Below are 26,025 nucleotides of genomic sequence, written 5' to 3'. Positions count from 1 at the left end.
TGTGTGTGCGTGTGTGCATGTTTGTGTTTGTGGTGCGCATACTCCCATTACATGTTAGAGAGAGTCTGTTTTTGCTGCAGGGGAGCAGTGGGATGGTGTCAGTGCCATCATCAACTCTGAGATAAAATGTTCTCACCTAAGGTCACAAGTTCAAGTTTGTTTTATTTTTTCTCCTGTTATAATGAGGCAGCAATACAGAACACTATGCAGACATCTATGCTGGAACATCTATTACAATCACTCGGGTGCTTTGTTTTCCCTCTGTTTTATGGCCTGTTCCTGCTGCTCGTCTATTTTGGTCTTCCTCAGTCTTGTTAAGTGCTGCCATTCTCCTGTGTTTGGATGTGGCCCAGAGGGCCCTTAGCGAGACCAGGGGCTGGGAATGAGCTGCGCGCCCCAGCCAGGGGGTGCCCACGGAAGGCTGCCAGTCCCACTAAATCTCCCTGATTACCCGTGGTGGCTGTGGTGTGATGGGGGTGTTACCAAGGTGGTGGGCTCTCCAAAGAGGCTGATTGAGATGCAAATGGAGGCCATAACTCAGAGGTAATGCAGACCTGAGCACCCTTTGCCTTGTCCGTTCAGCTCATCGCTCCCCATTTACTCCAGCATAGGAGGAGGGACTGTTATTGTCCCAGGATAAAGTTAGATATTTATCATAGTGTAAGACAGGAATAGAGAAATAAGGGTGTGGGACAAGGAGAATAAAAAAGCACGCGCCTGTAAATTGATTGTTGTTTTGATTAAGATACTACCATATAGAAAATAACCAGATACTACCAGACACATACTCCTGTGGTTGGTCACATACACACAAATACAGACACACCTGAAGATATCAAACTCTGCCTCTGTTTTTTAGAAAGAACAGATGGACACAATAAAGTGCGAGGGACTTGGCTTGCAATAGAAAGGTGGAATGAACAGGGGAAGAGGAGGGGGAGGAGTAATTGCACAGTCCTTTGCTGAATTGTTCTGTGGATGCAAATTTAAATCCCTCCTATTATTTTAATAATCTGCCTTTTACTGCTTGTGCTCGGATCATTTGTTTGCAAACCAGGTTATTTGGAGAGGGAGGCTCGGGGGTAATTTCATGCTTTGGAGCATTTATATCTATAACTTAATGAGGAGAGGGCCTGTTGTTTCCTGGTAATACACTGCTAGAGGGGAGCAAACTTTTTATTCTCCGTTTAGGGTACTGTTAGAGGGCAATAATGTGGGATTACTCGGATGGAATTAAGAAGCAAACTGAGGAGAGACCTAATGCAGCTTTGGGTGATAGACCCAACTTAATACTGATGTTACATTCAGGGTTTTTTTTTTTAGGTTCATGGGATGTACCATAGGAGATGGGCTTTCCCTTTTGCCCATTACAATAAGCTTACACAAATTTCTTTAAAGATTTCCTCAGATTTAAGCATCCTCAATCCCCAGCTACAGCCTAATTAGGTCAGTCTCTACCCCTATGCACATTTTCTTTACTTTCTCAATTATCCAAACTTCTTAAAATGTTTATTCAACAGACAAACTGTAGTCTGTGTATCAGTTTATGAAATTCAGATCTGTCTCCTGCTTATTGTCACTCAGTTCGTGCCGGGGCAGGGAGTCAGCCTACTGGCCCAGCCCAACTCAATTTAACACAACCTTATTACATTTAGCTGAGAGACAAAAGGAAGACTCGCTGTCTACAGAAAGTACAGTCTTGTGAGATGATCGGGATTGTTAATATAGTTACTCTCCTCCAGTGGAGCCAAAGATGTCGTGGGATGGAGGGATGGAGGGATGGAGGGATGGATGGAGAAGGTGCATGTCCATGTCCCATCGTCCACCTCTTCTCCTCCTTTTCTTCTTTCCTTCCTCCATGCTGTCATTCCTTCGCTCCTCTGTTCCCTTGTGAAGGACTCCTCTCTCTGTAAATTTAATCAGACTGCATGAATTAAAGCAATAATTCAATTTGTTTACGAGGCATCATTTATTCTCTGTCAGGCCGGCACTCCGCTGGCAATCGGTGGCTCGCTGACCCCCGACCTTTGCTGAGGTCACATGATGCATTTATTACATTGTTCAACGAGCGTCTTTCAGGCTATTATCAGGCGACAAGGGGCTAAAGATGCATGATGAGAATCCTATTATTCAAATCTGTTTAACACTGTAACAGAATGCAAAACCACATGACCTTATCAACAGACAGGGTAGATCATGTAAATGGTGCTTTAACAACTACAGTTGGTTGGTAATGAATGTGTTCATGAAAATTACCATTATAACTAATAATAATAATTATTGTTTCATATCTGATATTGCCACTGTTTTCCCCTTTTAAAACATTTTATACGAGGTCGCTCTTTCAGTCATTCATTTGTTCCTCTTAACTCAGTATCACTACTGTGGGATTTCATACCAGAGAGAACAAGAGACTTTATTCTGAGAGGAGGGAAAAAAAAGGCACAATCTTTTGTATTTCCAGGACAAACTATTGTGACAGTGGAAAATGGTAAGCAGTTTAGAATATTGCCAAACAAAAGAGCTTTTAATCAAAGTGCATACCAGACCCTGCGGAGTGTAAAACACTCCTTCATCAAAAGGCCTATTATACACTTACTCACATCAAAGGCCTCCGTGTTTCTTAATTGCCAGATTCCTTTCTTATTCAATTATGTTATGCTTATGTTTTTTTATAAAGCTGATACAAAAAGACCTTGGGTAATCAAATCAAACGGGATTAATTTATCATCTCTGTACAGCGATGTGTGTTCACTACAACAGTATACACGTGTGAACGCGCGCATTTCTGCGAGTGTGTTTGGTACCTCACCAGCCCTCCAGATACCGAGATGATACAAGGCACGTGTGTTTGAGGAGAAATTAAACAGTGTAAAACTAGCAGGTTTAGATAAAACAATCACATTAGCGCCACACTTGAAAAGAACACATTATTTTGTACTTGTGAGTGTTGAGCTTTATTGCTGACACCCCCAAATAAAAAGTTGTGTATAGAGTATAAGTGCACAGGGTCTAGGAGTTTTTCTCTGACTTTATTGTCATCTAACCACAACATAATCAGCATCTAAGTCTGCGTGTGCCGTTCAGCCATACACTAAAGTCCCTGTGCAGAATTGCAAAATAAGCTGGGTGTAAATATGTAATTGCCAGTGCTTATTCTGAGATCTGAAATATTAGGGAGCAATATGGATCGCATTAAAATCCTGGTTGTTAGGGGTATCGGTTACACTGAAGACATGCAGGAAAATGTGCACTGTCTGCGAATCTGGCGGAGATGGAGTGGGTGAGATGAGGGGGGAGATAGGAGCAGGAGAGGGTGAGGAAATGGAGAGGAAGAGACAGAGAGGAAGAGGAGAGTAAGATGAAAATCTCTTAATGTCTTTCTGAGAACATAGACACATTATTTAAATCTCCATCACTTTTTAATGTAAATCTGAGCAGGCTCTGTGCTGGACGAAAGGAGCGGAGAAGTGAAGTAGAGGCAGAAACTGAGACACACACACACACACACGTACACGTACGCACACACACACTCACACACACTTATAGACACAGAAAGACTCAGAGCGGGTTTATAATATAACATTGTTAGGATTGAAAGCTGGATGTTACCGTCTCAATTCACACTTTATTCGTTATAGAACACAAATGCACACAAAACACTTCTGAAATAATATCAGTTGTCCTTTGCCTTAATGAAAACACACTTACATGTTCTGACCGTGGAATCTCTCTCTCTCGTGTGTGTGTGTGTATGTGTGTGTTGGTATATATGGATGCACGTGTAAGTTTGTATGTGCGTGTGTATGTGTGTGTTTGTGTGGAATCTGATATCTGCCTCAGGCCCCATGGCCCTGGTCTGTCTGCATCCGAAAAGCAAACTCTGCAATTATGATGACCGCCCTGTCCTTTTCATTTCCCATCTCTGTCTCTCTCTCTCTCTGTCTCTGTGTCTCAGGCTCTCACACTCTCTCTCCTGCTCTTTCCACCTCTTTGTCTTTATTTTTCTCTCTCTCTGACCTGTCTGTCTCTCTCCTACGGAAGGTAAAGAAATTCTCAATATCAAGACAATAACAGGCTTGATCACGTCTTCTTGCACTTTGTGTGTAATCCATTGAACGGACTCATGTATCACCTCTCCTTGATACATTCTGCTTTAGAAAAATTATTAGATTTCTTTGGTAACAACCTTATTGATGCTCAAATTGTTCCCTCAATTCATTAGATAGAGTATTGAGTATTTGTGATGATTTAAGTTGAAATGTAACAACAAGAATTTATATTATAATGCAAAAAAAATCAAGTCAGTTTTTATTTCATATAGATTTTATATTTATATTTTTCCAATTTACACTGATCTAAAACATATATGTTATGTAGTGGTGGAAATTACTCGATTGTTGACTCATTTTAAGTATTTCCATTTGTTGCTGTTGTATGCTACTCCACTACATTACAGGGTAATACATTTTATTTCACTAAATCTATCTGACAGGTAAAGTTAATAGTTACATTGCAGATTAAGAAATCCTATGATGAACCTGTAAAATATAATATGTTACTATAAAGTAAATTAAATTACACAGCAGTATAGGAAGTACTTAAAATCACCTCGACCATCTATAACATAAAAATTCTGCTTACATGTTAATGCATCAGTATATTAATAATTTTATAATATAAAATGTAATTATCTCACACTGCCATTGTGTATGCATGAGTACTTTTAGTTTATTTAAAGTACATATTGCTCTTAATACTTACTAATACATTTGCTTGTCCATTTTTTAATAGAAGGAGGATTTTTAGATTGTGTTATAGCTACTTTTACTCAATTAAAAGAAAAGAACACTTCTACTGCAGGTAATCTGTAGTTATTTCCCCTTTTTCTTTTTCTTTTCCTTTTTCTCAGCATGCTCAGTGTTTCTCTGCAGCCTCTACAGGACTCCTCGTCAGGTTTGACTGAGTGATTAACCGAGTGAAGTGCTTACTAATTAATGTGTTTCATTAATTACAGTCATTAATGCTGCATTTACTAACACAGCCTGCAGTAGCCTTGGTAGGTCACTGAACACAAATGCCAGCAAGTGCTTAACCGAGGCCTGGCCTTTACTCCTTGTGTGTGTGCAAGTGTGCATGTGCGAGTAGCAACTGATGTCCGTGTTAAGAGTATCAGCACGTATGTGCCTCATTCTCCATGTTTCTCATCTGGAAAATCATCCCATGTCCTTCCTTCACCTTTCCCATATCTGCCCCTGCAATTGCTTGATTTGTAACTTGATTTCAGGAAAGGGAAAACCTGTAGATTATCCAGCTTTCATTAGGGGGGAAAAACCCAGTCCGTGTCAGAGAAAGAAGAAATCAATTTAATACAGACTTAACTGGAGGAAATTGCATATTCTGCCTGTATGTGCTGAACAGGCACTTTCTCTTCCTCACCAGAGACCTGCCTCCCTATTAATTGCAGTGTGTGTGCATGTCAGTGAGTGAGTGGATGTGTATGTGCGCGTGCATTTGTTTGTTTGTGTGTGTTTGTGTTTGTAATGTGTAGAGTGTGTGCATTCATTTGTGTGTTAGGTGCTCGAATGCATGTTTGAGTGTGTATTCAGTCTCTTTGTCTGTGTGTGGAGGTCAGTTCTCAGACCTGTGGTAGGGCGCCCAGCCAGATGTGTTTCTGTTTCTTTATTTGTGGTGTGCATGTGCGTTCACCGCACGTGGTGTGTGTCCATATTTCTTTGTTGGTGTATGGCGCGTGCATAAGCACAAGCACAAGCACATGTGACTTAGCCAGGTGGAGAGGAAATTGGTTGGTATTTATGAACAAACGTCATAATTGTGACAGGATGATATACGACCAGCACATTCCACACCCCCCCCCTCGTTCCTTTTCTCTTTTTCTTTTTGCTAAAAATATATATCTATGATAAAATACAGTCTTAAAAGCTGATGACCAATTTAGTGTGGCGTGTTGCGGACAAGGTCATAGAGATCTGGGTTCCTCTGTTCCTCCCTCCGAGGCCTGTTCTAATCTACAGAGCAAGAAGAGGGGCTCAAAGTCATTTCTCTAATTGCTTTTATAAGGTGCCCTTTTCACATGGTGTCTTCCCTGCTCATTCACTTTCACCGCCATTACAACACCTTACCTCCGCACCTGCTGGTTAAAATACGCTCATGTAATATTGCTGCTGCTTTATATTGATAGCCGGTAGGGAGCAATGGAAACCACAACAAACTACAGAAATAGTACACTTTTTGTCTTCCCCTACTCCGGCTTTTACCATCCTTCTCCACCGCCTGGGGTGTTAACCGGGGTCTGCAGGCTAAGTGTTTTGTATATATGGGGGTACTTTTGATTTCTTAAGTGTTGTCCCTGCATTGGTGATCTATAAGGGGAGCTGAGGTGGTGAGGGGGCAGCACGAGGTGAGGGAAGATGGAAACAGGGGTTAAAGTGTGAGAGGGAAGGCTGAGAAGGATAAGGGGAGAGGGGATGAGATTGAGCCTAGTGCATTAAGACAGTGTATTATTTGGCGGTTCCACTTGCTTGCCTCCATTAAGGGTGGCTGCTATGCTATTAAAGGGGTCAGCGAAGTGTGTGTACCTGTGTGTGCGTGTGTGAGTATGCCTACATGTGTGTGTTTTAAGAGTTAGTAGAGTGGTCCAGTGTCTTATTGAACAGGATGGGGCTCCCCTGCTCTAATACCTCTTCATTTTATTGGATTGGATTGCCCCAGTTATAATTGTATTAGAACTCTTCCCCCTCCATCCCCCATCCTGTCTCCATCTTTCCCCACAGCAGTGACCACATGTCACTCCGCAGCACACGTGGAAAACACCAGGAGAGACGAGGAGAACCTCTGCAGAGGCCAACTTCCTTCTCTCCCTACTTTTTCTCTCTATCCTTGCTCTCGGTTCCCTCCTTCCCTCTTCTCCTTCCTCCTGGTGAAAGGTTGTTCTTGGAGGTGGGGGAAAAGGTTAGACATGGTGGCAGGAGTTAGAGGGCTGAGGGATCTGACGCCCATGTTCTCATAATGGTGACCTTGCTGCTTTCTGTCCCAATCGTGGCTTTCTCTGGCTCCTTTGCAGATGCACATAATGTCTTGAAGATGGACATTTGCCACAGTTTGTAGTTTTCAAGTCGTAAGAAACTTATTTACACGTGTGTTTCATTCAAAATTTGCCTTTTGCATTTAGATGGAGCGGTAGGTTGTGTGTAGCTGGGGGCTGTAAGCTCTGTCACCCCGAGCCGAGCTCCGTGGTGTTGCACACTCAGCGATTACTCCAGAGTTAACCAGAGAGGCTTCGCTGCCTCTCACTTTTCCTTTGCCCTTGAAGAGACCAGGAGTTGTCAGGGTCCTCATAAAAACCCTGAACGATTGCGTCTGTGCGTTCTTCCTCTCTTTTTCTACCCTTTTTTTCCCCTCTTCCCCCTCCAAAACCTGGCCATCTGTCTAATTGTTCACCTCCATCGCTTTAATGCTTTTTACATGCTTTTTCCCCCCTCTTTCCAGGCAATAAACTTTATTTTCTTCGCAAGACTTCAATCTGCAGGGGGAGGGTAGGCGGGCAGGCTGCTCACCTTCTCCCTGCTGGATTTGCTCCAGTGGCCCCCCTTCAGCCCCCCTCTATCCTCCCTTTGGTCTCCCATTACTCCAGCTCTCCTTCCCTTTCCCCCCCCTGTCTCTAGAGAAGGGGATATGTGTTCGTCAAGCTGACACCTGCTCTCATCTTCTCTGCTGGTCATACACACATGGAGGGGCTACCCTGTTGAGGAGGCCTTATACTGACCCGTTAATTATCACACTGCTGCCTTCTCTGACCTTGTTTCAAAGTAATGTTTCATTTTTCTCACTGTAAAATGAAGTTCTCCTTTTCATAAGAACAACTGAAGGCTTGCGGTGAAGTCAAATCGCTCATCTTCGTCTTACACTTGTATGAATACCTGGGGAGCTGTAGTATTTCTTGTACAGCTACCCCCTTTTTGCTTTACCTGCATTTTTGTGTATGTAAACTGTGTAAAAGTGGCGAAGAGTGTGAATCCTGCACATACAAGTCATTAAATTAGACAGTTGTCTCCTCTCACCTGTGATTACTGCTGTGTGCAGCTCATATAAGCAGGTACCCTATAATCATATCTATAATAGCCATAATCAGCCCTTTAATGCTTTGTAATAGCATCCATATAATGTATAGAGTAGCATCAAGAGAATAATTCAGGCATAGATAATGGTGTGATAGCGTGATTTTACCCTTGAGTCACAACATTGAATTTGTTGTATGTGTGTGTGTGATGTTGTATGTTGGGGTTTTGTGTTGTGTGTGTGTGTGTGTATGTTGTGTGTGTGTGTGTGTTGTGTGTGTGTGTGGGGGGGGGGAAGCGTGTGCCCGTGTATGCATGTATAAATATGCCCAGTGGCAGTTAAGGTGTCTGTAAAATGCCTGAAGAATCACATTTCCATCAGAAGGCGCTCTTAACCCTTTCTTGTTTTCTTTGTGCTCACTGCTCCATGGAGCGTCCTTGCTGTGGGTGTCATATACACTTGGCTCTGCACAGACAGACACATAGAGGGAAAGACATTCCCATATGACGCCCACAGACCGGAGATCAGATCAGTGGAAAAAGGCTGACAGGGGAGCGGTGATGGTGGTGGCGGCAGACGGGGAGCGGAACGCTGAACGCTCTTCCGGGGTGTAATGTGAGCTGACAGCGTTCCTCAGGGATAGCGGGCAGGACGAAGGGGAAAGGTAGCATCAAGAATACCTGGTGCCACTGAACCCAGAGCCCAGCTGGGAGTCCTGGGAGCAATATCTCACTCCTTTTCTCTCTACAGCATGAGGGATGAGTCTAATGGGCCGTTAGTCTGAACGGAACACGCTGCACCTCGGTTCACGCTGCACGCACTCGTACACCTAGGTCCCGCGTGAACTCATATGTTGTAGGGAGATTGAACCTGGGTTGTCTGTTGAGAGGGCCTGTACTGATGAAGATGCAGAGAAAGGCAAGAAGGATTGGTACGGGGGGCGGGGGGGAACAGACAGGAAGGCAGGGAGAGAGGCTAAGTTGACACGCTTTAACACAGACAAAAAAAACAAAACATGGTTGTACGCTGTTATTAAAGAGATATGCTCCTTTAGGCCTGCCCGCGTCTCTGCTGAGGCCTTTGCCCTGCAGCAGAATGCTACAGTGGGATGGAGAGGATGATGAATATTTAGCCTGTCCTCCTCAGTGTGTAAATGCAGCTATGCATTCACTTCTTTAGTCATTTATCTTTCTCTTCTCCTCTCCTATCCTCACCCTGTCTCCCAACATATGGTGTAAGATGAGCTACACATACACACGCGCGATGAGAACATGCAGTCAAAAGCTTTGGAGATCTTCAGACAGGACTGTGACCACATATCAGCTCTCTTTTCACATATTTTCTACCAGCCTGAATGAAAATAATAGTCAATTTTTATGTGTATATTCCAAAATCACAAATGAGAAACTTTTCCCTAAATGGTTTTAAATTCCATCTGCACAGTATACAACATCCTTCATCCTCCACAAAAAACCTTTAACTATAAATAAAAACTAAAGAAGAGCAATAGAGAAGCAATCCTTAACCATTCACAGATCCTTAAATTCTTATTTTTATTGGGGAGACCAGTTAAATTGCATTTTGAAATATGGTGAAATAGCACAGCTTTTTGGTAATTTGAACCTGGACTTTTTTTTTTTGCTGAAGGTAATGACCATCAAACATTACTAATGGTGGTGACCCTGTTGCTTTACTGTTGCTGCTGGTTATTACAGTCGTTTTTGTGTGTGTCTTGTCTCTACAGCACAAAGCAAGAGTAGAAGCCATGATGTGCGACCTCGCCTCTCTCCGCAGTGTCAGAGAGTTTGCAGAGTCTTTCAAGGCCAGGAAACTGTGAGTATAAACCAAAATGTTCATTTTTCTATGCAGGATTTCCTAATGTCTCTGATATTATTTCATTTACCAAAAGTTTAGTAATATAAAAGAGTAGACCTAGAGAAATGTACGCCTTCTACATTCTCTCTCTCTTTCGATGCAACAGCCACTCACTATATTGAAGCTCACAGGTTTAAAAAATAACCTTTTTGTATCAATTTGAATCTAAAAGACAATCAAAAGACAAGGGAGTTGTGAAAAAATGGGTGCAGAGCTGGTCTTAAAAATGATTTGTGAATAAAATGTGCATCAGCACGCCCAACTAACAAATCATATCACAGTCTCTCAGTTGGTAGCCCTCAGTCCCATTTCAACTGTAAAGATTTTTTCTTTCCACTTACTCAGAAAGAGAGACAGAAAAGGAAACACAGGACTTAAGAAACAAATAGGACTAAACGGTGTCTCTCATGCAGGCCCATCACTGTATTCATCACTATTACTTAGCATACACCATTCTTAAAGGACATTGAAACCATTACTGATGGACACCATATGGACAAGGCCCCAGGAATAAGTGTGTGTATTTGTGTCGATTTGCTTGACATTGGTCGAACAGAGTACCAGACTTTATGGCACTTATTTTGTGGTGGTCAGCGTTTACAGCATGTGTTTTGCGTCACGTGGTCAGTCGTGCAGTTGCTATTTTGGGGTCATTTATTCTGTCATCCATATTGCTCATCCAACAGCAGGCCTCTAGGCAGAGGAGTGTGTGAGTGTGTGTGTGTTTGTCTGTGTGGGGGTGTCAGGGGAGCCCCTTGGGGAGAGGCAGGGCAGTCATTGCCCGTAGCAGCCCTGGGGCAGGGTATGGCCATCCAGGACACGTGTCTTGGGTCACAGCCAAAACCTTACGGTGGCTTCCCTCACTCTGTGTCCTATAGTTCCCACCCATCTCTTACATGCATCTCTTCCTATCCGCACGCTGAAGTACACTGACCTCCCTTTAACCCTACTGTCCCCAGAATTTCTCTCCTGGTTTTGTTTTTTGCATATCCCTTTTTTGCAATTTGTTCATCTGCCTCTCTCTCTCTCTCTCTCTCTCTCTCTCTCTCATGTTGTCTCTCAGTCTTTCTCTGTCTGTGTCGCTCTCTCTCTCCCTCAGTATTTTGGCAAGGTTGTATTTCTTCATTAGCTGTGCTGTTGGGGGGGGCAGTGGGGGAGTCCCAGGGGACGTCAGAGTACATTAATTCTCATCAGAAGGCGAACAGAGCAGAGTGGAGGCTGGGAGCTCTGAGCTGTGAATGGCACTGGGCAGCTGTCTGAGTCTACCACCACTCTATTACTGCACGTATGTCTTCAGGCATAACACACACAGGAGCGTGCACACACAACACGCACGCATATGTGCATACATGCACCGACTGCACACAGACGACTCTGTGTGCAGTCGCGTACACACGCAGTTTTGTAAACACGCGGAGACAAACAGACACACACACTCATATATATATATACACACACACTCATATATATATACACACATACACACACACACACACAATAATGCTCCTGCAGCGTGTCATTGACAGGTGAAATGTAATCAGAGTCTTTTTCTTTTCCTTCTCTCGTTTCTCACTCCCTTGCTTTTAAGTGCTTTAGTCAGTGGCTTTCACGCTGCTTTGTGTTCCATTGACCCCGATTCTGCTTTAATTGCCTGTCCTTTGAAATGAAATTACCTGGATATTGATATTGTTGAATGCAGTGCAATTTCATCGGGATGTAATTGATGGAGTACAGCGCTGACAGAATGCCCCTAATACAATTTCTACTGAACGGTCCGTAATTAACACATGCAATTTGTTTTCACCTGTGATTTTTTTCCTGCATTTATCCTGTTGTAATTTCAAGCATATTATGTGTAATAGGTGGTCTGCGTAGATAAATGCAAGGCAGATCACATTAGTTTTCCATTCTTCCATTCCTTTGCATTATGGTGACCATAATACTGTCAGATGTGGGGTCTTTGCACCCTTAAAGGCATGCAGTTCAGGTGTGTGAGTTTGGATATGGATCAGGATAAGTGGTGCACACATATCTATATGTGTGTTGCCAGTGCCAGTTGCCAATAAAATGCAGTGTTAATGACCAGTAGTCTGAGCCCAGCTCACACAGGCAATCTCTTCCTGCTGGCCCCCATTATCATAGAGGTCAGGGGTCATACCCAAGGGGGTTATTTAAAGTAAATATATAAACTGATGTCTCCCTGTTTGGTACTTAACACCCTCGTTTGACCAGCGCTGAGATTGCACAGTGCACACAGTGTTGTGTGAGGTCTTAATGTGGAAAGAGGGACTGTGGTATGCGGCAATAGGCCTATTAAAGACATTCATTAGACCTGCGCTTATGAGAGAGGGACTAACTGGTGGGCAGTTGAATTAACAGGCCTTTTACATTACAAGCAGACTCACCAGAGGCACATCTGAGCTGCGTGGGGGAAATCGCTCTACTGGCCAGAGAAAAGTTGCTTATTGGAGTTTTTGATCACAAATTTGTGATATACTTTGCGTGAGAACCTGAGGTTTGTCTTTATAGTAAAGTCACAAAAAAGGATACAAACTAAATTTAGATTTTAGGAGGTGTAATTGATAAAAGGATTAGTTTAAAACAACAGCTTACAGTGAAAAGTTTAAAAGTTAGGTCAAGAGTTCATGCCTGTGGTGTTATTGTGCAGCCCCTAGTCAGTACATTGATGACAGACCCAAGAGTTTTGTGTTGTATAACACAATGTTACTGTACTTCACACTCTATTAGACAGGGGAACACTGGGCCAAAAACAACAGAACGTATTTTGTCCGCTTTTAAGGTGAGGGCAATTTCAGAGCAGAACATCACAGCGACTGCAGTGTTTTACCCCTCTATCTTGTTTTATCAGGTTTAAGTGCAGGTCATGAAGGTCATTTATTTACAGATGGGTGTTTTTTTCTACCAAGCCATTAAATCAGGCTTTCGTAACTTTTTTGTGTCTTGGGTGAAAATTTGAATATCTCGCTGCTAGTGTGTGCTCTGTTTATAATGTGCTGAGGTCGGCATTCTTTAAGTTGACTTGTGACTAGGTTTGTGCTCTTTAATGAACCTTGTGTGTTCGTAGGCCTGAAGGTGATCGTACAGTACACTCCTATGTAATAGCATGGGATGGCTCATTATAGAAAGGCATAACAATTCACACATTAATTTTCCAGCATCCAGTTTTTAATTAATCCAGTAGGCAGTCTTAAACACAGGGTACACAAATTGCCTTCGGCCTCATAATTAATTCTAATGGAAGAAATTAAAAATTGGTGGGGTGTGTTTGGATTGTTCGGCTGTGTTACTGTGGTTTCGAGCTCGCTGGAGCGACGCTGTCACCGACAAGGATCTCTCTCTGCCCTGACCAATCCAGCAATCTCCATTCACTGGCACGCGAGCAGGGAGTGTTACACACTCACCGCACAAAGTCTACAAGAATAAAAATGCGTTGCGTGTCTGCTAAAGCTTTATTTCTTAATGGCCCCCTGAATAAAGTCATGTTTATATCGTGACTTGTGTATGTATTTTCTTTTGATCTGCACTCTTCTGCTCAGCCTTTCCCAAGTCGATGTGTTGGTGGTTTTGGTTTCTCAGAGTAGTTACACAGAGCCTGTATCAACACCCATTACTTCCACCACCCTTGTGTGTTGAAATGGTTTGAGATTGCTTTTCAATGTGTTGTTGCTCTTGGATTCCCGCCAGCTGTATTCGGTATCTACAGTACCTGTCGAGCCATGGGGAGTTGCACTGGAAACCTCTGTATCATATCAGCATTACTGATGCTCTGTCTCTGTAGACCTCTAAAGTCTTCCACTCACTGGAATAAGACACCCTGTTTCCTTTCTCTGTCTTCGCTTCTCACTATTCCCTCCTCTTTTTTTATTCCTGCTCCCTGTCTCTCCTTACCTCTTCTTCAGCCTAATATGGTATGAAAATCCAGTTTTTACGCAGCTGTGTGTTCTTTGTTTTCACTTGTAATCAATAACCAATCAAACATGTTTTATTTTCTGCCTTCCTCTCACCCCATAGGCCATTGCACGTTCTGGTGTGCAATGCAGCAGTGTGCACTCAGCCCTGGAGCTTGACGGAGGATGGCCTGGAGTCCACCTTCCAGATCTGCCATCTAGGTCACTTCCTGCTTGTCCAGTGCCTACAGGACGTGCTGCGTTGCTCAGTCCCCGCCCGTGTTGTGGTGGTATCCTCTGAGTCCCACAGGTAAAATATAAGCTAGGCATGTAAAAACAGTTTTTTCCCCTAGTTATTACATGGTCTCGAGAATGCTATTAAAATGAAGCATATATGGTAAGATTTAATGTTTTTTTGTCTGTTTCCATAAATAATAACCACGACCTGTGCATTCTTGGAAACAGAATAAATATCATTGTAATTAATTATCAATAATGTTGAATGTGCAAAAAAATATTTTTGGTCAATTTTGTACATTAAATACATTTTAGTAAACTTAAAGGTACCCTGTGGAGTTTTCATGTAAACAAATAAAGTTCAAGTTAACGTTCAATGTTTCTACCAGAACTGTCTGTATCCTTGAGGTCTAACAAACATGTTGAATGCATTTCCTTCCTCATAAAATATTAGCCAAGCGGTGAAAATAAACTGCTTTAAAGCGCTACTATAGGTAAAAAAAATCCCCCAAAACTCCACAGGGTACCTTTAACTCACGCAGAACTAGTTTTAGGCAACATGTATGAAAAACATGATACTGCTAGACAAATTCCAAGAAGAAACTGCCTGATACTTGTGCCACATTGCCTGTGTGGTTACCTTAAATTACCTTTTATTTTCAGTTTTGAGTTAATCCTCTTTTACCTTGTCAGAGCAGATCATGTTGTATGCCTTTCTTATGTCTCTGGGTTTGGAGGGATTAGGATAAGGATGTTTTACTGATAATGATTTATGGTTGACAAAACATATGTTCAAAAAATTGTCAAATTAGTTCCCTATACTTGAGATAAGCTGCTGTGGGAAACCATAGACAGACATGAAATGAGCTATGTCAGGATGAAATCTTGAACAATGACATCCTGCGGTGCCTTTGATGCATTAATTTGTGATCATTGCTAATAAAATTAATTTAGTTGACTTGAGTTTATTATTGATGAAATTCTTAGTAATATAAACCATTAACCTAGTTAACCCTCCAGTAAACTAACCTGGTTGTAAAGTAAACACTGTGTGGATTTTACAGTTTAGCTACAGCACTATCCTCTTCTGGCATCTTCAGCTTTCTAGAACAGGGACCCCAAACTTTTTAATGTCCAGGACCCCCACAATGGCTACCACCGACACCCAATATCAATATTTTTACGTTTGAAGATTATACAATCTTCATAGTCAATCAATGATCAAACTAGGATTAGTATAAATTACAATCAGTTGAAACAGCTAACTCTATTTTTACCCTGATTGTTCCAACGTCCCAAAAATAAAAAGCTCTTCTTGATGTGATCACAGGTTAACATTTTGATGTCAACTTGTTCTGACCTTCCAACACTGTGCACATAAATGTTACCACACTGTTGGTTGCTCTGTGTTCCAAACATTCACAGTTAAGCCATATTTAAGTTTCACTGATAGAGGTTAAGTAGTAATATCTCAAAACTACCCTGTATAGTCCAACAACTCTTCAACTCCAGTCATGCAGTTATAGCCGCTACGATGGCTAGTTTTCACTACAAACTGATATATCAGACTTAATGCATATTGTCAAACATGACAGCCTCACTCACTGGAAACTCATTTCCCTCCACACGCTGTCACTATGAATTAAACGTATCATCAACATGATGGATGGACTTCTCAGCTAAAATTTACTTTGATCAAGTATCTGCTCCTTTCTGTCTGACCCCCTGACTCAGCCCCTTTCTGTCTTCTTTTCCCTCCTTCTGCCATTGTTTTTCAAGTCTATCTTTTTGTCAAGCAACTCCACTCCATACGCGTCTGTTTTTCCTGTCATACAGTAGACAAGCATGATGTCTTGCAGTGATCTGTGAGCCCAAGCCCTGAGCCATGTGTTTCAGAGTCAGTGTGTGTGTGCGACATTGATCCTGGCTTCAGTCAGTCAGACGGCCAAGCATAGTGATTGATTGGAGCTCGGCAGAGTGACCTGAGACAAGGAGAACATACGCAGAGTTATTCTAGCAGATCAAACAGCAGCACTATTACAGGGGCCCTCATATGAGTTATGTTATACAGACTACCATGCATGACAGGACAGGAGCAGCGAAGGGGATGGTTTGACACTCAAATTCACTTGGGGTCACACTGCTATTACATGCTGCAGGAAAAGTAAGAGGAAGAGAGAACAGGAAAAGGCTTATTGAAAGAAAGCATGTCTTGAAGGGAGTATTGACAGCATTTGATTGATGCAAGACTTGCCTGCACAGTAACAACAGTGAATTCACACAAGTTTCAGTGGCGTAAAAAACACAGGCTGCTATTGGAAACGTCAAAACGTGTGATTTATACATATTCCAAGGACAAGAATGGTCAGGTATTCTCTTCACTCTTTGCCCTACAGCTCCCTCTCTCCTTTTCCTGCCTCCCCAACACGTACACTCACCTTTCCTTCTCTCCGCTACAAGCAGCAGTGGCTTTAACCCCTTCAAAGAGGGCTTAGGCAGGACCAGAGAGAGTCAGTTACATACTGACACGGACTAGAGGGAGGAAAAGAAGGAGTGGAAATAGACAATATCTCATATTACATCTTCCATTCTGTCCACCTCATTCCAGACCTATATTACATCTACTGAAGTCGCTCCCTTTTTTGTTTGTGTTATTTTCAGTCTGCTGATTTCCCCGTTTATTCACTTAGCCTCCCCTCACAAGCAGTGTGTGACCCCTGACCTGCTAGCATATTGTATTCCCTAAGCCCCTTGTCCTCTGGTAAAGCATTGACCTATAAGGGACAAGGGTGGGAGAGATGGACACATGGGTAATGGCTGGACACTTTATCAGTTTCCACCACAGGGGCTTACTGTGGAATTGGCCCAATGCAGGTTTATTTTGCCCTAGTACTGCATCAGATCTGGTCAAACAAGGGTAGATAATATCCTTAATGAAATTACCTCTGATAGATCTAAGCTGCAGCTCTGGCTCATACATACTTTTATGTACACAATCTCTATATTTTATTATGTACGTTTCTGTGAATCCGGCAGGGTAATTCATTTATTGCAGTATCACTGTAAAACTGGATTTAGTTGTAACTAGGCACAACTTCAGTGTAACATGTGAACACATTTTGAAAAAAGATAAAATAAAAAATTACATTTGGTGCTCAGGCAATTGATTTATCAACCTCTACTTGCTAAAGTAGTTATGAAGTTGCGGCACATGAAATGAAAAGCCTGCAGATGTTGTAATTTAGCCAAGCAAGGATGTTGCGGAAGGCGACAGTAAACAAGAGGCAGCAAGCTTGTAAAATCACAACAAGGAAACCAGGTGACATTTTGATTGGTTGTTTTCTAATGACTGGATTAATATGTAGGATGTGTTCCACCAGTTTGGAGCCTATCTCTCTGTCTCTCTCTCTCACACACCACACACACAACACACAACACACACAACACCACCACTCACCACACACGACACACACACGACACACACCACACACACACACACACAGGACACACAGGGAGTGTAGTTTTCATGCCGTGTATTGTGATGTTATGGTGTGACTGCATAATAATACAACGAGTAGTGTAATGTTTAAGGGGCCTTGTCAAACATCTGGAGTTTAACAGCTCTGTCGGAGGCAATTAAAGAACATCATGTCACGTCTTTGATTTGTATGCAGCCAGCACCTCACATCTGGCAGTTGAAAGCAGACACACACAGACACACACTCACATTCTTAACTATTCTTGATCTGGACTGTGTTTCAGGTTCACAGACCTGTTAGACTCATGTGGCAAAGTGGACTTGGCCCTGCTGTCTCCCTCAAAGAAGGAGTACTGGTCCATGCTGGCTTACAATCGGGCCAAACTCTGTAACATCCTCTTCAGCAACGAGCTCCACCGCCGCCTCTCACCTCATGGAGTCACGTCCAACGCAGTGCATCCTGGGAACATGATGTACACCTCTATTCACCAGAGCTGGTGGCTGATGACCTTTCTCTTCACGCTGGCCAGACCTTTCACCAAGTCCATGGTAAGGGAGAAAACAAGTTTATAAAAGTGTTATATAACCTTGTGACTGCACAAACTGTAAAACCAAATGGCTACCAGAATGGATTGGTTGACATTTGCTAACTCTTATGTGTCCCTTACTCAGCCTATATATTTGTCTTGGCACGTTCCTGTGAGAGAGGAGAGGAAAAGGATGGAGAGGGGTTGATCTGCTGAGTGCTGAGGGCTCAGGGAGAGAGTCTGGGTTTCACAGATAGAGAGATATTCTGTGGTTTGTTTTCCTCTTCCTCCTGTCACTGTTTATTTAACTCTGAGAGGCGGTTCCCCTATCCTCTCACAAGGGTAGGCGATATTCCAGATCCTGTGTACTGTGACTATTAGGTTACAGTAAATGCACTGCACAAACTCAAGTCTCTACTGGTATGCAGTCATGTACTCTGAGTACTAAGATAATAAGCTCTCTGTCAAATGTGTTTTTACCATGTATCCCATTCCCATCAGGACAACCTATTGCCAGCTATTTTCAGATGTATTATCTTAAGTTCTGAATCATATTAGCAGGCTGACTAAAGACCTGTCTGAGAGCAGAGATACAGTAAAGACATTATGTCCTCACAGTCTGTCTTCGAGTGATACAAAGAGAGGAAGCCAGGTGCTGTGCCAGAGGGACCTGTGGTTTTTAATCTGTTTACCAGTTACATTTTGAAACAACAATAAAACCAGTTCCCCTCAGAGAATTGACTGGGAGTTATCATGCCCTTGTGACCCTGGAAGCTGTGATTTTGGGTCTTTGCTCCTGGTAGGGTCTCAGACCTTGGAACATCGAATATCATTCTCTGGTGGGGAAGGAGTCAAAGGTGGTGCAGGAAATACAGCTGTATCAATTATGTGCTGCCTCCGCACACAGAACTGTACCTTCCTCTTGTAAGGAGGTACCCAGAGAGACAGGAGCTGGTCACTGATCACAGCAGAATGTCTTGTCCAAGCTGCTCTCAGCAGGGGAGGAGAACTTCTAACCATAACTCAGAAGGTAGAAGGAGCACTTTAAGGAACTTAAACCCTATGAATAAAGGTTTTTCATACCGCCACTTATTGGAAAACATATATGCCGATACCGATATGTCTATGATGGGCCACTACCGTCTGATATATAAGCCTGGCTCTAATATTCGATATTTTTTTGTCAGTGGCACCCAGTTCGATCATAATATATCAGTCGACTTCCTGCTAAAGTTTCCTCTCAAGGCAGTAACCTCTAATACAGCTCAGAGTGGCAACTGTTGTGAGAGTGTGAGGGGTGAGTGGGGGTGTGCAATAAATCACTACATGAGAGTATTCGTGGCACATGTGTGTGCCTATAAGGTGATGTTAGGTGCCTGAGGTTAATGTCCTCACACACTTTGGGTATGAACGATAAAATCCAACACTGTGATTTATTTTAGGCTAAGTTGTGTCCTTTGCTCTTTAAGACTTTTCAATTGATAGCAGCACTCTACCCTTTAGGCTCCATAGTCTCCTAATATATGCTTTAGTTTGACTATTACATCTTTCCATTAGCTGCTCTTCATACTTTATCAATTTAGTGTTTGCACTGAAGGGAAAATGTGATGTGTTGAAAGGCAGCGTGTTGGAGTTTTAGTGAAGCGTCATTCTGATCCATCATGTTTGACAGACACAAGGCCTCGGGCCGTCATTTGTCTCTCCTCCTTCTGACATTGGATGAGAGATGAGAGGAACCGCTCCTCAGCACCTTTCACAAAATGCCAAGTTGAACATTTCCTCAATTTGACTATTTCTGTCACAAAACACTCTTTCTCCCCCCTCCCTCCTTACCTTCTGTAACATTTTTCTTAGCTCCTTTTCATCACTTGCTGTCTTGTTTCAATATCCAAATTTGGTCTGTGTCAGTTTTAGCTGGGCCAAAATTTGTTAAACATGCTTTTTAATCAGATGATTTAGAAGTGTACCCTGGAGTGGGTGGCATGTCTGTGTTCTTGGTGTGTCTAAGGAAAGGGTGTTAATGTTTTGGATGTGAGCACACAGATGCAATTAGCAGAGTGGTTTCTCCTCCAGAATCGGGCTATGGCTTTTCTACATGTGGTTAATTAAACGTAGTGTAGATGTTAGTAAATATTAAAGGACAAAGGTAGAGCTAGTAATTAAATTCTGGTGTGCTGACACAGCGATTAGCCAAAACTCATGTCTGATAAAGGCCACACACAGACACACAGATACAGAGGCACACCCTTAAGCTGAGCATTTGCTCTTATTTAAATCTGGGGTTGATAAGGCCCCTGAAAGTGTATCCTCTTTAAAATCCCTCTCCTCACTCCTTCTGCCCCCACATTAAGGGCTTAATAAAACAGTGATATTATTTCAGTTATTGGTTGCAGGGATATGAAGATGGTATCGCTTTAATTGCTTGCGTACGCTTGCGGGATCCATGGAGATTGTTCTGGGATGCAAACACAAGCAGAATGTCGACTCCAAAAAACAATCACAAAGCCCCGTGTGTGTTCTTGCGCAAATAACCAGCCTCTCATTTAAAACACAGGTTTGATTTATAGGAGCACAGGTGGAGTGATATACAGTTGTGCTACACGAGGAGACGCACGCACATGGACGAGCACACACATGAATTCACAATATGGAGACTGCTGAAACACCTGGAGCTACATGTGGTCCTAAATCTTTAATTTGATTGTTGTAGTAAAGGTGAGGAAATGTCACGTCAGGCCATAAGCTTCATACTTGGTCATCCAATCATGTTCATGCTTTCCTCCCTCATTAATTGTGTTTCATGCTCTCTTATTTTTATCAGCTCTTCACTTTTACCCTTCACTTTTATCTTTTTGCTACTGTATTTCTCTTGCGTATTACCAAAATATATTTTGACTCAGTTTTGAATTCTTTGTGTTGTGGATTCTACTTAAGGGAAAGAAACTATTTTATTAGCAGGAAGCACAGCCCACTCTGCTATTGATGTACAGAGCTGATTCCATTTTGCTGAGTTGAGAAAGGCATCTATAAAGAGCCATGACATTTTAATCAGCCAAACTATCTCTCACTAACATCATGTTCCCCTCCCTGTGCCTTGATCTACTTATCAGAGATTGTGCGACCAGGCCTGTAACTCCTGTTTCTTTAATTCAGCGTGTTTAGAGTGGGAGTTTTCCCTGTGTCCTTTGGTGTGATTATCAGCATTGAATGATCTGGCTTGCAGTGGTGTGTACTATTTGTGTGTGTGTCTGGATATATAGTATGTGTGTGTGTGTGTGTTAGAGAGTGAGACTAAGGGAGAGCGAGAGAGGCAGTTGTTATCACGGTTCTGTTTAATGCTCAGAATTTGATTGACGCAGATTTTGGTTGATTAATTTGATCTAGGATAGTATTTTAGGATAGGATTTCGGGCCTTTGACAATGTACATAGGCTTGTTGAACAGTAATACTTTGAATCAAAACTCAGGCTGGACTCACATTTAAACAGCACAAAATGAATTTCAGTGACTGTTGCAGTTATTAGTTGGGCTGTAACCTTTGTGAAGTTGTCACCGTCCTGTCACGCTGTAACGCTGACCCTGTGACATTTTGTTGACTGACTGATTGCTCCCTCAAGATCAGTGTACCCTCAGGCTCTGAGCAGCTGTGCTCAGCCTATACTCATCTAATCTATACCTTAACTATAGGCGCAGACAGTGCTGAGCTGAATGGAGATCAGTGTGGGCAGTGGCTCCAGTACCTCATCATCCACTATAATGGATAGAAAGAGTGGAGGGAGGTGTTGTGGGCACAGGCCTAAGAGGCTCCACTGGTCCAATCAGACACCTCACTTCCCCCAGGGGCCGGTTTCATCAGCGCTCTCGCCTAGTCCCATGCTTCTTAGCGTTTTAGCGTGATTATTTTACCCAGGATCCTGCCTCGGGCACCAGGCCACCTTTTTACATATGCACAGGCTGAACTTTTGACCAGGCACCAGCAGTCAGGGTTGTATTAGAGAAACCGTTGTTCAGTCAGGAGTAGTGGGACTGCCACTGCCTCCTCTGCTGAGCCTTGCCTACTGTGACCAGGAGCTCTCTCCTGCGTCTCGAGGGTTAACCCCAGAGACAGGTCCTGCGACGAAGACATTACCATATAACAGACGTACAGTGAGGTCGGGTGGTTGGTGCTGTTTGTGGGCACAGCAGCCACTTTTACTTCAGTGTTCTTTATCAGTTTCTCTCCTGCAGACAGACGTAAGGTCAGGTGCTCTATCTGCTATCTGGTGTAGCACATAGACGCAGTGGCTCTGCTGCACACCCGGGCAACCTGTCTGTCTGTGTGTGTGTGTGCTCCGGTTTTGTGTGTGGTGCTCAACCATGTGGAAAGAAAGAAGAGCAGAGGTCCCAATCTACCCGCCAGCCCCCCTTCTCCTCTGTGGGGTTAGATGAGCTGCCAGGCCCTTGTAATAGAGTCTTCTTGGATGATTAGGAGCTACACAGGAGGGGGTCAGCCCCAGCCTGACTGGAGACACTGTGTAGGTTTCTCTCAGTGGTGTGGACAGAATATTACACATTATGGTAACTGGTATGAGGTCCACATAGAGTGGACTCTGATGATACACCGATTTCCTTTTGAGGCTATGTTTTAGATCATTTTTGAAGAACTAGATAAAATGAATGTGATATTCCTGCCAGACATTCCCTACTGTGCTGCTGCACTATGTATGGGAGAGAGAGACAGATGGAGAGAGAGACATAAAAGGAGAGAGAGAGAGAGACAGAGCAAGAGAGAGGGAGACATGAGGGGAGAAAGATGTGTTGGTGTGGGGATGGATAAAAGCATAGAATCCCATTTGGCTGTATTGACATGTGTGTTCCTGCCCAATCCTGTTACTGGGATTATTGTCCATGGAGATACCATTTCATTAAAGAAAATACACACACACACACACTCAGACACACACACACAGTGGGTGAACAGAGATGGCCTGAGGCCTGGTTATGTGGTCCATTGCACAGGGAAACTGTGTAAATGGTTTATTGTGGATGAGTTGATGTGATGGAGAGCGTGTCTGGATCAATAAAGAACCAATCAAACGCTGACAGTCTGCTACTGTATGCAGTCAGTCATTCACCCCTCCTGCCTGCGTACAGTTATACAACATGAGTGTGAAGGAGGCATGAACAATATCCTTGTTCAAAGCAGAGGAAGTTGAAGAAGGTAATTTTTTTAACAAACTTTGAGTGAAAAAAGTGGAATTTTTTGTTGGTGTTATCTTGTTAACAACGTTGCTTTTTTTAACAAATTTTGGCACAGTGCATGTTAGTTTTGACTTTACCTCTTTGCAAAATGTCTTGTTTGTGACAGTTTTGCTTTTTGAAGAATCGTTATTTAAAGCCTCAACCACATCCTCTCTGCTCCTCGAGCTCCAGACACCTCAGGGAGGCCATTAGGACGTCTCCCCAGCCTGGGTTGTCTGTCTCGGCTGAGTCTGAGTTGGGGCTGGGCTAAATTACCCCAGAGCCACAGGTCAGAGCCAGCTAGACCCTCACTGCCAAGGGACTCTCTCTCTAATAGAAGGGATCAGAACAGGCCAAAGAGGCACAAACTGACCTGGCCAGAGAGACATCCTTTACTCACTTACCCTCTACTCTTCCACATTGCCTCCTTCACCCTCCATCCCTCTTACCTTTAGAGCTTCAGAGCTTTTCTCCTTTGACCCTCAGAGAGGAGAAAGATGTAACCTATCAACCTTTTCCTCACCGATCCACTCATACTGCTTCCCTGCCAATGAGCCCCCCAACTCAACTTACAGAAACACACAAAACACACAAACACACAAACACACACACACTGCTTTCCCTCTTTGTTGTGACATGGAGCTGATGGACTATTTTTCAAATTGATTTCAAAAATGTACATAAGCAGCCGATCCCCTAGCCCAGATTACCTATTGATTTTTAATATGAAAAGCTCATTATATAAGCAGGAACTGCAACACAAAAAGCTAGCCAACCTTTGCATAAATCCTTTAATTGAATTTCCAGAGCCCGTGGTTCTACATTTTTTAATTAAATCCATTTCTTTTTTTAAGGGTTGCTGTGTAATTTGCATGCTGTGAAGTGGGTGCTGTCCCAGATAAAGTGCCATTGATCCTTATTAAGGCTCACCTCTGGGCTCCCTGAAAACCAACCGCAGAAATTAAATGTGCTCATGGTGCATACACTTATTGCCCGCATGATAGGATTAGAGAGAGAGAGAGAGAGAGAGAGAGAGTGAGAGAGAGGAGAGAGAGAGAGAGAGAGGGAGGGAGAGGGAGGGAGATAGAGATGGAGAGAGAAGAAGTGATGGGGTAAGAGGTGGGGAGAGAAAGAGGGGGGTTATTATTAATAGTTGTTCATATTAATGTAATATTTCACCTTTCCTCCTCTAGGGTGAGATTGTGAAGAGCTTGTTTATAAATATATCTTCGTCTGGGTATTATTTGGGTTTCTCATCAAACACGCTGTTGTCTGGTGTGTTGGCCTTTGTCGCTGTGATTTCACAGTTTGAAGTTAGCATGTAAATCTGTCACAGCACTGACAGATAAGGCTGCATGTTCATGTGTTTCCCATGTTAAAACCCATTTTGAAAAAGGGAATGAAGGCCAATGCCATATCTCTCATTGATCTCTAGGAGGTCATCGTCTGCAATCTGTTTAAGTAGAAGCTGTTTAACTATATATTTAGATTAAATGATACTTGATTTTCTTGTCCTTACCCTACTTAACATCAGGTAACCAGAGTGTGCACTTATGTGTATGTGTGGTGTGTGTGTGTGAGCAGCGATTTCTATCCTGCATTTGTGTTCTGTGATTGCTGGTAAGGCAGGCCTCTCCTTCCTTGTCTTCCTGTGTGGCTGTATGCAGACGGTGGAGTAAATCAATAGGGATTAACCTGTGACCCCAGCCACATACTTATAGTCCAGTCCTTGCTGCTCACACATCTCTCATCAGTTTCACTTAAACACTGGACCTCACTCAATAAGGCACCACACACTAATTCATTTCAAAGGAGAGGTCCCTATCACAGACACAGACACACACGGACACACTGTGTGCACTTATATGCTCATAGACACAAAGATGAAATAGTTACACATTCACTTAATAAATAAAGATGAGATGAATTGCAGGGCTGCAGACTCAAAACAATAGTCACCAGATTTGTCATGTTAGTGCGAATATACACGCATTGCAAGGCAATGAGATTAGGACTTTGACTAATTGTTATCTTCATTATTGACTAATCTTTCAATTATGGGCTTGATTAATTGATTAATTGTTTGGTCTATAAAATAAAGTGTAAATATGTAAAAGAAAAAATCTCTGTCACAAGTTCCCCATTGATCAAGGGGGATGTCTTCCAAATATTCATGTTTAAATTATTGATTGATTATCAAAATTGTTGTTGATTAATTTTCTGTCTGTCAATTAATTGATTAATTGATTAGTAACTAATTGTTACTAAATGCAATGAAAGAAATATCTACAACTCAAAGGTAAATAGAAAAACTTATATTGTTAAACTGTTAAACTGAAGGTTTTGAGAAATCTCTCTGAAATTTCTGCCACCTCCTGAATATGAGGAGAATAATTTATTGTGTTGCTCAGAGCCAGCATTGAAAAATCACATTTAAACTTGTCCCTGTTACCATGGATCATTCACAGATTTTCACAAAGGATTTTTTATTGGAACTACAACAACATATCTGGGCAAATAAAACCAAAACAAGAAAATAATTATTTTTTGTAATCTCTGTGAACTGACCCTTCAAGTGCTGAGATCTTTATGTTTTTAGTGGAGTCTTCCTTGTTCTTCTGGCTGAAAATGGCAGTACCACAAGAATTGTCAGAAGGGTGAAATATTACTATTATTTTTTTTGTAGTTATTTATATATTTAT

General features: G+C 42.5%; 1 protein-coding gene across 1 annotated transcript in view; it reads left to right on the top strand.

Annotated features, from left to right (window-relative positions):
- The window catches only part of wwox (WW domain containing oxidoreductase), a 126,164-nt gene that overhangs the window by 23,447 nt on the left and 76,692 nt on the right, over positions 1–26,025 (top strand). Inside the window, exons 6-8 of the mRNA XM_035665712.1 lie at positions 9,824–9,912; positions 13,987–14,172; positions 17,862–18,126. Of these exons, the coding sequence (XP_035521605.1) occupies positions 9,824–9,912; positions 13,987–14,172; positions 17,862–18,126 (540 nt within the window). The remainder of the gene's footprint in view (positions 1–9,823; positions 9,913–13,986; positions 14,173–17,861; positions 18,127–26,025) is intronic.

Source organism: Morone saxatilis, unplaced genomic scaffold, assembly GCF_004916995.1.
Source record: "Morone saxatilis isolate NCDOM2014 unplaced genomic scaffold, NCSU_SB_2.0 Contig2, whole genome shotgun sequence".
Classification (NCBI taxonomy): Eukaryota; Metazoa; Chordata; class Actinopteri; family Moronidae; genus Morone; species Morone saxatilis.
Note: the sequence above shows the minus strand (reverse complement) of the source record. Positions and strands in the feature narration are given on the sequence as shown.